We start from the raw sequence: 14,714 nt of genomic DNA on the forward strand, positions 1-14,714 counted from the left end.
AGCATTTGTTTCCCCCTTCGCATATTACTCTATATATTAGTCTCACTACAGCAGTGAGAGCATCTGGTCACCCAGCTGAAAGCTGTACCTCACACCTAGTGGTCTGTAATTTCACGACCTCTCATGTGAAGAGCTGTCTTAAAAAAAAATAGCCATCATTTAAAAAAAAAACCCGATGCTTCTTGACTAGCGACTGCAACAAATCGATGTTGTTAACTACTGAACTGATGAATCATCCAAAGACTTTAATTTAACTTTTAATTGCACAGAAAAAAATGGTGAGTTTGGTGAATGTTTTATATCTATTTAATGCAGAATGTGGACCTCAGGCTTCTCGTCCAGAGCACCTAGAGGCTTTCCTGTGTGCTTCAGCATTTGCATGAGTGGCTAAAATCTAATCACTTGAATATTAATGTCAGGAAAACAGAACCATGCATTTTCATTTCCCAAAAAATATCTTTGAGTTTTTTTCTTTATTGCTGCCTGATTCACTGACAACCAGGAACTACATTTCTATTAAAAGACCAGATAATACCTCACACATAATGCTTAGGACACATATTTACAGTACTGTGCAAAAGTCTTGAGCCACCCTTCATTTCCTAATATTTAACTTTTTTTAAAGCCTCTTAACGCTGATCTACGAATCATTCAGGCATAAAAAAGGCACCTAACTTTAAATTCGAGGGATGAAGCAGTGCTTTGTTGACACATAACAAACGAACCAAAAAATCAAATTTAAATTGGGTCTTTAGACACTTTGCAAAAACACATACTTGCATTTCTTTAGATGAACCAACAAAAAATGTCAAACATAACACGGACTGACAGCCGTAAAATAGTATTGTTGCACTAACATTGTGATTCCCAAAGAGCTATTAGCTGAAAACCTGGCATATCAAGGGGCGACCGTGGCTCAGGGGGGGTAGCGTATCTGTAACCGGAAGGTCGCCGGTTCGTTCCCCGGGCTCTCTGTCCTGGTCGTTGTGTCCTTGGGCAAGACACTTTACCCTACTGCCTACTGGTGTTGGCCAGAGGGGCCGATGGTGCGATATGGCAGCCTCGCTTCTGTCAGTCTGCCCCAGGGCAGCTGTGGCTACAACCGTAGCTGCCTCCACCAGTGTGTGAATGTGAGAGTGAATGAATAGTGGCATTGTAAAGCGCTTTGGGTGCCTTGAAAAGCGCTATATAAATCCAATCCATTATTATTATTATTATTATTATTATTATTATTATTATTATTATTATTATTATCTGTGTAAGATGTGCAGTGAGTCCTTGAAATATGTTAGGAAACTGGACAAGTGGAGGACAAAGAAGTGGCAACCTTAAAAAAAATCATCTACAGCAGATGAACAGTATCTGAAAGTCATGTCCTTAAGAAAAATAATTCAGCAAAGACCTGGCAAAACCTGAGAGATGCATCTGAATCTTCAGATGATCCATCTACTGTTCACTGGAGCCTCATCAGAAATGTCTCTGTAGAAAGGTGGCTGTCAAGAAGCCATTCTTAAGGAAGGAAAACAGGGAGGAAAGGCTGAGGTATGTCATATTGCACGTGTAGTGCACGGAAAATCAGTGGCAACAGGTCTTATGGGAGCGAGGAGTCAAAATTTGACATTTTTGGTTCAACTCGTCATTAACAGAAGAAAGCTTGCAGTTTCAAGCCGTGCTGAAGCATAGAGGTGGTTGGACAGAATATTGAGTTTCAAACTCATTAGAATTGTGCAAACTCTTCTTTTTTTTTGTCTTGCATAGTCTATTTCCATCTCTGCTTCAGGATGTTTCAATAAATCCTGGAACTATTTCCCATTTTCCTAGAAATATATGAAGAAATGAGAGGTGGCCAGTTTGTACCCCCACCAAAAAAGAAATCACTGACAGCAAGACTTTATAACAAAGCTCATAGCTTCGTAGCAGCCTTCCCCTTTGGACCAACCACAGCTTTGCACTCTCACATTCAAACACCTTCACTTGTCAGATTTACATGACTAAGCAAGCCATTAAAATGTTCTTTCAGATTCAAAATAATAACTCCTATTTAATAGTTACTGCTGTACTTTGAGACATAGGACAAGAGCATTTTCACACGTACTTGTTCCTCTAGCGGCATGAAAACAACTATTAGATAATATTTTTCATAATTACACTAAAGACTGGAACGAGACCCTGTATTACGTCCGAGCAATAACTTTAGTTACACATTTAAAACAAGGATATAACCACTATTTGCTGGAAGGAAGGCCAGTGAGTGAAATCATCATCACATTTTATTTTAATTCATATTGTCTCCACTGTGCAGCTGTTCATGTTTTGCTGTTTTTTTGTGGCCTATTTTTGTTTTATCTATTGCACGGTCGTCCTAATTACAGTATTATGCCCTGCAGAACAGAAATCTCCTGTAAACCAATTTTAACTGAGTCAATGCAGTTACATTGAACTCATTTTATCGGTAATGTCCCTTTGTGGTAAACAGAATGACTGATTTAAATTTAATGACCCCCTACTGCAGGTACAGCTCGTGGCATTGTGATAGCCACCGGTGACCGAACGGTGATGGGTCGCATCGCCACTCTGGCATCTGAGCTGGAGGTCCGCCGGACACCCATCAGCATCGAGATCGAGCATTTCATCCACATCATCACTGGTGTGGCTGTTTTCTTGGGAGTCAGTTTCTTCATCCTGTCACTCATCCTGGGATACACGTGGCTGGAGGCCGTCATTTTCCTCATTGGCATCATTGTAGCTAATGTGCCTGAGGGGCTTCTGGCTACTGTCACTGTGAGTATAGTGTATCTGAGTGTTTGTGCCTCTCTCTCCCTCTTTTTTGTTTTTGTTTTTTTAGAACAATAAGTTTTATAATAATGATTTTCTCCGAAATATATCTGCAAGATTTTCTATAAATAGCCGAGCAGTTTAAACGGTTTAATGAAAGTTTATGTCCCTGCACAGCTTCTTTTTGTCCTTGCTGCAATGACACAATGTGCACTTCAGTTTACAATAATCCCCTGTTGTAAGATCACTCCATAATATGCTTCTGGGAAAAGAAAGTGAATGGAGCCATGTGGGAAAGAAAAACTGGCTGTGCTACACAAAGATACAAAATTGTGTTTGAAATGGTAGTTTTAAACAAAGAATATGATTCAGGTTGATTGCAGGGGGGGCTTTTACAGGTACTTTTTTTTTTACATTAACAGTGAGATTTTGTTTAAATAAACTGTAAAGAATCATCATAATGAGCAGAGCGAGGCAGGAGCTGACTGGTGTGTGGACTGTAGTGTGTGGGTATGTTGGATTACTTTTTGTACATTTGATTGCGGTCTAGCTTTTGGTTGTACAAGGTATCATTAGCATGATTACTTAAAGCTGCTTTCTTTGTGTTTTTGCAATTTGGAAGATCAGAAACCAGCTTCTGAAATTACTGTAAGAAAATGGAAAGTTTTCATTTGTTTTTAAACTCTGTTTTCTGGCTTTGATGGACATTCTTCACCTGTTCAATTTGTATAGCAGGAGTCTGTCTGTGTCTATTGATAATGGGAATTTAAGATCACAGGCAGCAATAATGAAACCAACAAACAAACAAAAAAGACTTAAAGGCTTTACAAAAGTTAGGAAAATAGCAGTAGGTGGCAACAATTTCCCACGGGCTTTTCATCTTGAGCAGCTGCTTTCATACCCATTTGATATTGTTGACATAAACATATTGATTAGTGCAGGTTTGCATGTGCCAGTTCCAAAGCCCTGATGGCATGCCTGCTGGCTCACTGTCACGGTTTACTGGCACATCTACCTGGAACCAAGCCATCATCAATGTTATTAGTTACACCTGTGCTTTTCCTATCACTAATTTAGCCTCCCTGAATGTTCGGTGTAGGTCTAATGATCTTACAGAACACAGCAAAGTGATTTATTACCGAAGAAATGTAGCTAACTTTTTCTGCAACAACAAACAGAGAGCAGGTTGAGGGGGATGCCAGCTGGCATTTTAAATGTCATCAGTCGACATTTCAGTGGTCACAGAAAATAAATTAACTTCCAGTGGCTGGTTTCTTTAGTTGCATTCCCTTTAAATACATCATACAGTAAGGTATGTGTGGAAATGCTTGTGTGTACATTATGTGTGATATATTAGTTGCTATGTGGGTGACATATGGAATATGTCCATTCATCATATTTTTATGTTCTTGTTCACCTGCTGTTAACTAACCAGCGAGATCCTCACACACATACACACACTCTCATTGAGAAGGTACCCGGAGCACGCATGGTTTCACATGCACAAACACTTGAATGCTCCGCTGCGTACACATGCTTTCACAATCATCCATCCTCGCCTCTCCTTTTTCTCCCTCCCCTACTCTTTCTCTGCCCTCACCTCCCACCGTCCTCCCAGGTGTGTCTGACTCTCACTGCCAAGCGAATGGCCAAGAAGAACTGTCTGGTAAAGAACCTGGAGGCCGTAGAGACTCTCGGCTCCACCTCCACCATCTGCTCCGACAAGACGGGCACGCTGACCCAGAACCGTATGACGGTGGCCCACATGTGGTTCGACAACCAAATCCATGATGTGGACACCACCGAGGACCAGACTGGTAAGACTGAGATGAAAGGAGAGGATTAAAATAAGGGGGAAAGTAAGGAAAGAGAGAGAGAGCTTGGAGAGTGAAAGATATAAAGGAGAGATGGAGTGGGGGATGCAGAGGGGGGAGTGCGACCACCTGCTGAAATTCATCTGTCCAATGTTCACACTGCCAACCAACAAGGCTGTTCACTCTACTGCTTGGATTAATTGAGCAGCGGTATGCGGTGGGCGGCATAACCCTCAGCTACAAACGTGTCTTTTCCCAGAATTCCTCTGCAAGACTGCTTCTGCGGAACCAATCGGATTCTTGACTCCTGTGGAAAATCGAGCCAAATTTTAAAGAAGCTTTTAGCAATAACCAAAAGGTCTGGCAGGAGAAAAAAAAACAGGTGTTCCATGAATACTAATTAGTCCTGAGTCAGACAATTGTGAACTCATACAAGGAATAGCCAGTGGTGCTGACAAAGGCTGTACAAGAGAAGCGAGGCAAGAGCTACGAAAAACACAGTGTGTTCAATTTTTTTTTCTCCATAAAGTATGCAGATGTTTTTTACAGCTGCTGCAGCCTTTTTAGCCTTTTGTACCGCACCGTGTCAAGCTCAACAATCCCAGCCATAGTGTGTCAGTGTGTTTCCACAATAACAGTTGTACACAGTCCAGGCAAATATAAAAAATGAATGCAGGCGCCTGCAGTAGAGTGAAGGTCATTTTCAGTGCAATTGGGTGGGAGGGTTGAAAATTTGATACAAGTCATTTCCAAACACCTTTTTATTTTGAGTCCCTCTAGTTAAAAATGAATGGCATTTTAGAGACTGGGGATTTGAAAAATCACTTTTGTCAAGGAAACAGTGATTGTTCAACTTAACTGACCCTGATTCTATTATTTAGCTACGATATTCAGTTGTACTCTGTGAACTGAGAGTTAAGTCCATAGCATAAATACTGCATGAGTCCTACTTAAAAAAAGAAGCCTAACACAGTTCCTTCTCCTATTCTCTCAGGTTTGGGTTTTGACAAGAGCTCTCCTACTTGGACTGCTTTGTCTCGCGTGGCTGGCCTCTGCAACAGAGCTGTTTTCAAACCCGGACAGGCGCACCTTCCCATCGTAATGGTAAAAGAAAATATATATATATTTATACTGCCACTCACTCACACTTATTGGTGTATTGGTGCCTGAAGAAGTATGTATAATCTTTATTTTTTCCTCCCAATATCCTCTGCTCATCTCCAAAGAAAAGGAGCAGCATTCACAGTGATTTTGGTTCAGATAAAAGAGGTAGAGGCAGCTATATAAATAAGCTTTTTGAACAAACAGTGCTGTGTGTGGAGGGTAGAGGTGTAAAGGAGCCAAAGTGCAGCACAGAAGAGGCGTGAAGAATCCAACTAAAAGCGAGCTTTATTAGCAGATAAGTCCAATACAATAAAATCCAAACATTAATCCACAAGGCACGAGGGAGACCAGAACTCTATGGAGGAACTCTGAAAGCAAAGCAGAACAATACAGGACTAAACAGACATAAGCGGATGACATGACCAAGACAAATAGAGGGACAGGACAATTTATACAGGCAACTGATTAGGAATTAGACACAGGAGAATAACAAGAAACGGGCGCAGACAATCCAGACAATCAGACAGGGAGGAAGTAAAACTGAAAACAAGACACAAAAAAACTAACAAAGTAAAATAGGAAATGAACCAGAGGAAATGTGAAATATGAAAGTACATTTTAAACATGCTTGAATTAATTTACACAGAAGGGCAACGCCAGACAAAACAGAGGGGAAGGAAAACTGAAAGTGACTGTACTCTGTGAAGTCAGAAAGCTGACACTCATCTGAAGCAAAATGTGACTCAGAGGTCCAAAATATTACAAGAAATAAAAGTCACTATTTGAATAATTATTGAGTTAAGACAGGAATCCAAAATCCTTCCTAAATACTAAAGAAGAAACTGGAGGCCATACACATGCTAAGCAATGACTAAAGCTTAAATACAACAAGAATTAATACTTGAATGATAACAAAAAAGAGGCAATGCAAGAATATAAAAATTCACCTCAAAATGATCAAGAAGCTATACTTGCACAGCAGCCAACCAACCAACTAAAGAAACAAACAAGCAAGCAAAACTCAAAACCCAAGAATCAAAACCAGGGACAGCAATCGATTCCTGACTCAGTGCTCTACCAGCATGTGAACACTGGACACATATAATGTAGCACTGAAGACACTATATGTTCATTTATTTAACTCCAATACGGAAAATACATGAACATATCTTCTATAAATGATGGATGAAGCCACTCTTACATTACCTAACACATAAGTTTGACTCTTGTTTTAAAACCTTAAGTTGAGCATTGTTTCCATCACCATCTTCCTTTTTTTGAAACCGCATGTCACCAGCTGAGGGGTGGATGTGACAGCACGCATTCATAAGTTAGTGACTTGTCAATCACAAGTCCAAAGCATGCACTTTTTAAAATATATTCTATCTTACTTTAAATAGAAGCATGTATATTTTTTAAAAAAAAAATCACGTTGTATTCAGTAAGACTAGAGACTGAGACTCAAACATGTCAAGGAAATGTTACAGAGGTCATAAATCAAGAGAAAATGAGCATGTTCTCAAACGCTTCTGTTATTACCAGGTTTCTTTTTGCAACCAAAATAGTCACGCACTGCTGGCTGGCAGAAAGAACCGAGGTTCAAGGCTTTAGCCCCAGAGGCTACATCTATCTTTTATATACACTGTGTGGGCATAACCCACTCTCCTCTTGTCTCTGATTGGCTTACTCCAGCCAGTCATCACTTGTCATGTCCAAACCCAGCCAAACCAACCAATGAAGGCAATGAGTACTCACCAATCAAAAACAGGGTAAGGAAGGATGCGCTTCACCATCCTTGGAGAAAAAAAATAACCTGCCGTACTGAAAGATAAATGTCGTCTGGGATTTATAAGTGGTTCTATGCAATGCAGCATAAAAAATAGATATGTACCTGCCGCATGTATACCATGCAACACAGAAGTGCTCACGCTATAACATTAAGTTACTGAAAACTTTACCTTTATACTTCAGCTTCATGAATTATCTCTACTCCCTAAAAAGGTGGAGTATACCACTTTTAGTTTAATCCAAGGGCATTCTGAGTGGGTCTTTTATATTTTGATCAAATAATGCATGCGCATTATTCATGACATGATTTTTGACAACATGGTTTGCCAGTAGGGTGAACTTAACAACATGTGGGAAGTGTTCGCTGAGTTGTCACTCCAAAATAAGAAGTGGCGTAATAAGCAAATGCTTCAGCCAATACCTTTTGATTAGCCTTGTCTCATGCTTTCTTGCTTTGTGGTAAATCTTTGTTCTGTCTTCACTGAGATATTTGAATGCTAATCAATAAACATATCAAACAACAGAAAGTGGTGAAATCAGTGTTCACTCACTAAATCTAAAAAAAAAAGATTTAAAAACAAAATGTTTGGGTTGCTATCAGTTTAATTCATGACAAGATTGAAAACTGTTAAACCTATAAGTGCTGTTGTTGTGCCCACAGGCGTAGATAGATAAACTTCACATACCGTTGCATTTGTTGCTAAAATAGCTTTAAAGTTAAAGTACAGTAAATGCAAAAAGCAGAGTCAAACAGCAGCAGCTTTTGTAACATAAATCACTCAAATCAAAGCACTTGTTACACATCTTAGCCTCTTTTAATGTTTCATGCAGACAAAGTGGCGATACTTCAGATCTAAGATTTATATGCTTGAATATGTGCTTAACTAAAAGTGGCAATAAAGCCATGTAAAAGTAGTATAAGTATAACAGACCCTAATAATAAAATGTAAAAGTAAATAATTTAAAATGTATTTAAAGTCCACGCTGAAGAATAGACCTGATCATGTTATTATAATACTTATTACATCATATATCTGGCATTTGCAGTTTGCACGTTGTTCAAGCGGGGGCTAATTTAAACGTTTGCACATACTGCCGGCAATTTAATCTATGAGGTTAACATTGTTAACAGAGATTCAATTTGAAATCTCAATCTGAAAATTTACTGGTGTACATAAATAATATAAATGTAGCGAAGCTAGAAGGAAACATTTGCCTCTGAAATGTAATGCAGCGTAGGTATACAACAGCACGAAATGCCACTACGGCTGTTTGCATTATGCAAATATGAGCATATAAAAGATGTATATTTTCTAAATGATCATACACTTTATCTTTAAATGAATCACGCCATCAGCTCTCATACTGAGTGTATTAGAGGTTAAAAGCACAATATTCTCCTTTGAAGTGCGTAACGCTGAAAAGCATAATGGCACTATGCTCAAGAAAAGTGTAAACAGTTCAAAAGAAACATAAGCACCACACTTTACATTAGAGTCGCCGTTATTGTGTCTCTTATCAGAAAGAGTATTACACAGATCCCTGAGAGTGGAATTTTTTTTTTTTACATGTTGAGTTTTCATACCTTCTGCCTGAGGGTATTGGCTCCGGCTCTTTGTACAGGATGTGGTTCGGGTCTCTGGTAATTTCGAGGCTCTCCCTTCTCACTGTCTCTTCAAACATCTCTTGGATGAGACGAGAGGGAAAAGATGGGGCCAGCATGCCAATTATGTTCCCTGCCCTTCTGATCAGATTTTGAAGTTGTTATCTGAGTTTAACGGACTGGTTGCCAAACCATCTTGTTATGCCATACTTGAGCAAAGATAGTTTGTATTCTCTCCTGTTGTCAGCCCATCCTCAGCTGCATGGCAGCCACAACCCATAAAAATAATTTGTCAGTACCACTTGACACTTGGCTTGGCATCTCTCTCACACATAAATGCACATACACAGAGGATAATCCAATGCACCCCTGGAAATGACTCCCCCAGCACAGATACACAAACACACACACACACTGCTGGGAAGGTAAGTCAATAATATCTCCGTCTTCTACCGACTGCTGCCCCTCCAAACTGTGCTACATTGACCTGAAGAAATTCTCAGTATGGCTCTCAGTGACAGGGATTACAGCTTCTTGACTCAGATGGGAGCAGACGGTGCCAGTGCAGCCTCTGTACCCCTCAAGGTGGTTAGAATTCCTCCTTGGATTAAGTGACACGCGTATATCCCAGCAGCCCTCGAACACAGCAGTCGAGGCTCCGTTAACATTACGCGAACAAGTACCCATCTTAATCGGGAAAGGAGAAAAATGGAATTTCCATGATCTATTTATTCATTCATGAAAAGGCACAAACAAGGACAAATCTTGTGGAGTGCGTGTCCTTGTTTGGCGGCCGTTCATGAATGAATAAACAGAAACAAAGAGAAATTTCTTGTCTTGGTTTCGCTCTCACTGGCGTGTTGGGTGTCAGGTCAATCAGTTTAGCATGGATTTTAATAAATTGGCTCTAAGAGTGGTTTGAAATCAAAAAAGAATTTTCTCTAAAATTATCCAAGCAACTTTATCAGACAAGTTGTAGCTGATAAACCTCCAAAAACAAAGAAATATCAAACAAGCTGCTTCTAGGAAAAAGAGAATAATACTACTTTCTTACCATCTGTGTAAAGTTTATTGCAGGACACACTCTGAGACATGGATCTAATAAGCTTAGGTACAACATCAAGTTTGATGTATGCAGATTGTACCCACTGATTCACTCCCCACAAGGCATCAATACCCACGATATTTCGCTCCATACTACCTCCTTGAAAACAGCTAGAGGACACATCAATCTTGTGCTGCCACAGCTCAATAAATTACATTTTTTATTAGAATCCCAAACATTAGGTTTGTTTTTTTCCACTTTGACACCCATATATTTTTGATCAGCGCGTTATTTCCCAGCTCCTTTCCCATTCATTGGTTAGCAGATGTAGATCTTATCAGCAGACACGTTGTAAGATGGTCTTTCTAAATTTCTTTCCCATACTGCTTTTAGTCACAGACCGTTATAACAGCCAACTTTGAAGGCCTCTTTGTGCGGAATATTAAAATCTGTTTTCCAGCCATGACCAAAGATATTGCCGCGGTTCTTTCTCGTTGGATGTCTTTCATCTGCGATAGTACAAACACATATAGTGTAGCTTATACTATATGTGTTTATACAGTTACTCTGTATGTGTCTTCATGTGGAGGCAGTTCACACATGTTAAGACTTATGAAGCTTTTTCTTTTGAATTAAGGTCACATGTAGCTACACAGAATAAAATGCCATCAAGCTCAATGACCTCGTTATCATATGATCGGAGATAATTTGTTATACTGAAGCTTGTGTTTTGTTGGACTCAGTGTTTGTGCAACAGTAGAATTAATTGGTCCGGGTTAAAAAAATATCACGTTTTAGATTAAAATGCAACATTAAACAGATGAATTTCTATCGTCTTAAGGAAACGGCTATAAACAGTGGCTTCAGATTTTTATAGGTCATCATAACAGCTAGGACAAATGATTTAAGGAGCGCTTTAATTAAATATGGTTTACTCAGGCACTCGAGAAAATAACTCCATCAAGGACAGTTCTTCACCACCGGCGACACACATGTGGGTGCTCTGTGGAAACAGAGCTGAAGACCCCCAGCTACAGCTGGAGCATATCTGAGAAACTGGCCCCAGTACAGACTGAAGTGTAAAGTCTTTGTTGCTGCCCTACATTCCAGATAAATAGATCAAGCATCAAAATTAACCTTTTCTTCCTGAATTTCCCTGAGTATATTATTTCTTCACACCACTATTGGAAAAATATAACCTAATAATTTACTCATTTACTACAATCTTAGAAACCAATTTGCTACGGATTATTGCCAACAGGCAATACTCAAATGTCTTCCTCCAACAGTATTTATTTAGAAAATCATCAAGACCTTTAGAAGCTGCCCTTGAGAGTTTACAAACAGCATATGTACCCAACTAATTAGCTATATTTTCCCTGAAGAAACTGGGCTGTTTTAATAAAACTCTTCCTCATCTTGTAGATTTTTTAAAAAGGGGAAATCATTGACTTCTTTAATGTGAAGTTATTAACTTAGACAGCAATATTGTGGCCAGCATTGGTAATTCAGATCATACTCCACTACCTGCATAATTAATAAGAAACATAATGGATGTAAAGGAAGTCCTCTCAGGTATCTCAGCTAGTGTTTTAATCAATTAAATAACACATAATCCCAAAGCTTCCCTCCACTGCAGTATGATAAACACCGGCAATGAGACAGACAACACTCATTTCCTAATATGCATATGTTAGTGACTGTGCTAATGTGCTCCTGTGTGTGTTTCCCCAGAGGGAGACAGCGGGGGATGCATCAGAGTCAGCTCTGTTGAAATCCATCGAGGTGTGCTGTGGGAGTGTTCGTGACATGAGAGCCGCAAACCCCAAAGTGGCAGAGATCCCATTCAACTCCACCAACAAATATCAGGTATTGCATGAGACTAGTGTCACATCACGGCTTTGGGCTTGAACTGATGAGAAAATTAACACAAGGCTGAAATTTATTACTGTGCATTCTGGGTTTTTGTATATATACACATATTAAGCAACCTAAAAATGTAATAGAGTAACTGTTATGTAAATAGATATTGTTGCTCACCAGCCAGAGGAGGTATTTATTTCTAATCTTGAACAATTTTATGTTTATGAAAGCTGCACTAACATATGTTATCACATAAAACTGATTGCTTTTCGGTCAATTTTTGTATTAAAATCAATTTTTACAATGTTTTAACAATCTAGATTTCTTATGTAATCAGTGTGAGCAAGACTACACAAAACCAAATAATGTCATGAAACTTAGTGAAAGACAAGGACAAAGACCAGATCTTTTGGGTTGCAATTCCAGTGGTTTTATTTTTAATGTATTCATTTTATTTATTCATTCATTTCAATTAAGAGGTTATTCCTCTATTTACTTTAAATGATCTTTCACAATTTTGTTAGAGCTGTGGTGAGTTTTTCCACACAGATTTCCAAGACGTCCATGAGAGGAAAAAAATATAATTTTTTCCTTATGCCAGAACGAAATCATGCATATTCATTTTTTAACCTTTTCCTACTGAGTGAAGGCAGCCTGAACATGTCTGCTCTTTTACCAGAGACACCCTACTTAAAATTCACACTGCTGCACGCATTCATACTTGGAAGCTGCCCAACAAGCCACAAACGCAGCATTGTTGGTAACAGGAAAAACGGTTGCAGCATTAAAGCAATGCAATGTGTTTTATTTAAGTTAGAAAGATACAACAGGATTATGAACTGGCTTGGCTGGGATACTAAGAAAGTGCTCTGCTGATGCCTTTCAATGCACAGAAATCCCATTTGTAAATTTATTGTATGTTGAATATGCTATTGAATTGTAAATGGGTTGGTAACCTGCTTATAAACAGTGCCTGAATCAAAAGGCCTAACATGCTGGGAGAAGAACAGGTGAGAAGACTTGGATGTACATCACTAATTAAAATTTGCCATCATGCTAGACAATGTCAAACATTTGCAGAGGTAGCTTCTTATGAGACTGAGCAAAGACAAGCATGCTCTGTAATTTTATTCTTTCACCAAAGTGGATTAAAAAAAATTGAGGAGAAGCTATTTTTTTAATAAAATTGAACAAACATTTCCCATCCAGTATCTGTAGTAGAGAGGCAGTTGTGAAAGGTCTTACGTTAATCCACATGCTTCACTACGTCCTCTAACAGTCAACACCAACAGAGCCAAAAGTTAATACTGAACTATATGAAGCCATCACGCAGAGCATTAACACCTTGCTCAGGGGAAGTGTAACAATTAACGCACAGAGATGTGTGTTTGCTTTGCTTTTCCACACCCAGTCTTTCCCAGCTTGTGTGGAGATTCGAACCAGCATATGAATTACACAGCAGCAGTGTTGAAGCAAACAAAGTACTTCCTGCATGCATCTTGTGCACCTGTTCCCTGACTTAAAATAGGCACGTCTGTGTTAGGGGAGGGGAAATAAAGCAATTTTGCTCTGGTTTTCTGAGATTAGATATGTTGTGACTCAGATACAAATTACCTTGGGGAATGTGTGTGTGTGTGTGCGTGAGTGAGGGAGTGTGTGCACACAAACTACTGTAGGTATGGGGGAAGGGATAATGCAAGGTGCTACACCAGAGGAATATATGCAATTGGGTAAATGAATGCCCCTTCAACATAAGGCATACATATGACTTTCAAGGTACACTCAGTCAATTCAACCTTGAGATGATTTTTTTTAACCAGTTGGAAAATATGACAGCAGTGAAAACAAAATAAAAAAATAATAAATAAAAAATCAGACTAACAATAGACAATGAACCGCATGTGTGCATTGTTTTTAAAGCAAATCCCACAGTGTCGTGTCCTCACATTTCCTCCTGTGCGTTTTCTTCTAGCTCTCTATCCATGAAGCGGAGGACAATCCCGCTGGTCATATTCTGGTCATGAAGGGAGCTCCCGAAAGAATCCTGGACAGGTTGGTTAATCAATAATGGATCGATTATATGTCTCAGTAGGAAAATAGCACAAAATTTGACTCGTTTTTCATTTAATGTTTCCTGTTGCTTTGTGGTTGCGGTAAAAAAAGACTCTATCCAGGCTGTTAATTTTCTGTATATTGCTTTGTTACTGTCAGGGAAAAGATTAAAATCCAGCAACATAATAAAACTGGTTGTTTTTATCTTTTTTCATAGGCTTTGTTTAAAATATGGCGGCAATATCCTTTAATTTGTCTTTATTCATGCATAATATTTACAAGTGGGCACAGGTTAAGAAAACTTAACATTTATGCACCCGCATGATTGGGATTCGTTTTGGCACTGTTTAACAGTCTGATAGATGCCCCGCTGTTAGAGGCGGCAGGGCGCTACAGGTGGGCGATAGATGACCAGGGGAAAAATGTGAAGTTAAACTTACCTGAATGAACATTTTTCTTATTCTATCATGTTGACATTTATTTTACTAAAATTAAACTTATTTTTTTCCCCTTAAAAAAAAAGAGATGATAGTTGATTTAAAAAACAGTATGACTTGGTGGTCGGGGTGGAAAAAGTTATTGCACTTTAACAGCTACTTTTGCAGCAAAAGTTCTACCCGGGGGTAAGTACTAACTGCGAAAGTCCCCGGGGAGCTGCGTACTTTCAAAG

At 39.1% G+C, this 14,714-nt stretch overlaps 1 protein-coding gene across 3 annotated transcripts in view; it reads left to right on the forward strand.

Moving 5' to 3' along the window:
• Positions 1-14,714, forward strand: part of atp1a2a (ATPase Na+/K+ transporting subunit alpha 2a) — a 56,173-nt gene that overhangs the window by 12,704 nt on the left and 28,755 nt on the right. For all 3 annotated transcript variants that reach the window (XM_085141473.1, XM_085141475.1, XM_085141474.1), the window contains exons 8-12: positions 2,513-2,781; positions 4,394-4,592; positions 5,584-5,693; positions 11,864-11,998; positions 13,965-14,044. In XM_085141473.1, coding sequence (XP_084997599.1) covers positions 2,513-2,781; positions 4,394-4,592; positions 5,584-5,693; positions 11,864-11,998; positions 13,965-14,044 — 793 coding nt within the window. The remainder of the gene's footprint in view (positions 1-2,512; positions 2,782-4,393; positions 4,593-5,583; positions 5,694-11,863; positions 11,999-13,964; positions 14,045-14,714) is intronic.

Source organism: Neolamprologus multifasciatus, chromosome 18 (assembly GCF_963576455.1).
Source record: "Neolamprologus multifasciatus chromosome 18, fNeoMul1.2, whole genome shotgun sequence".
Taxonomy (NCBI): domain Eukaryota; kingdom Metazoa; phylum Chordata; class Actinopteri; order Cichliformes; family Cichlidae; genus Neolamprologus; species Neolamprologus multifasciatus.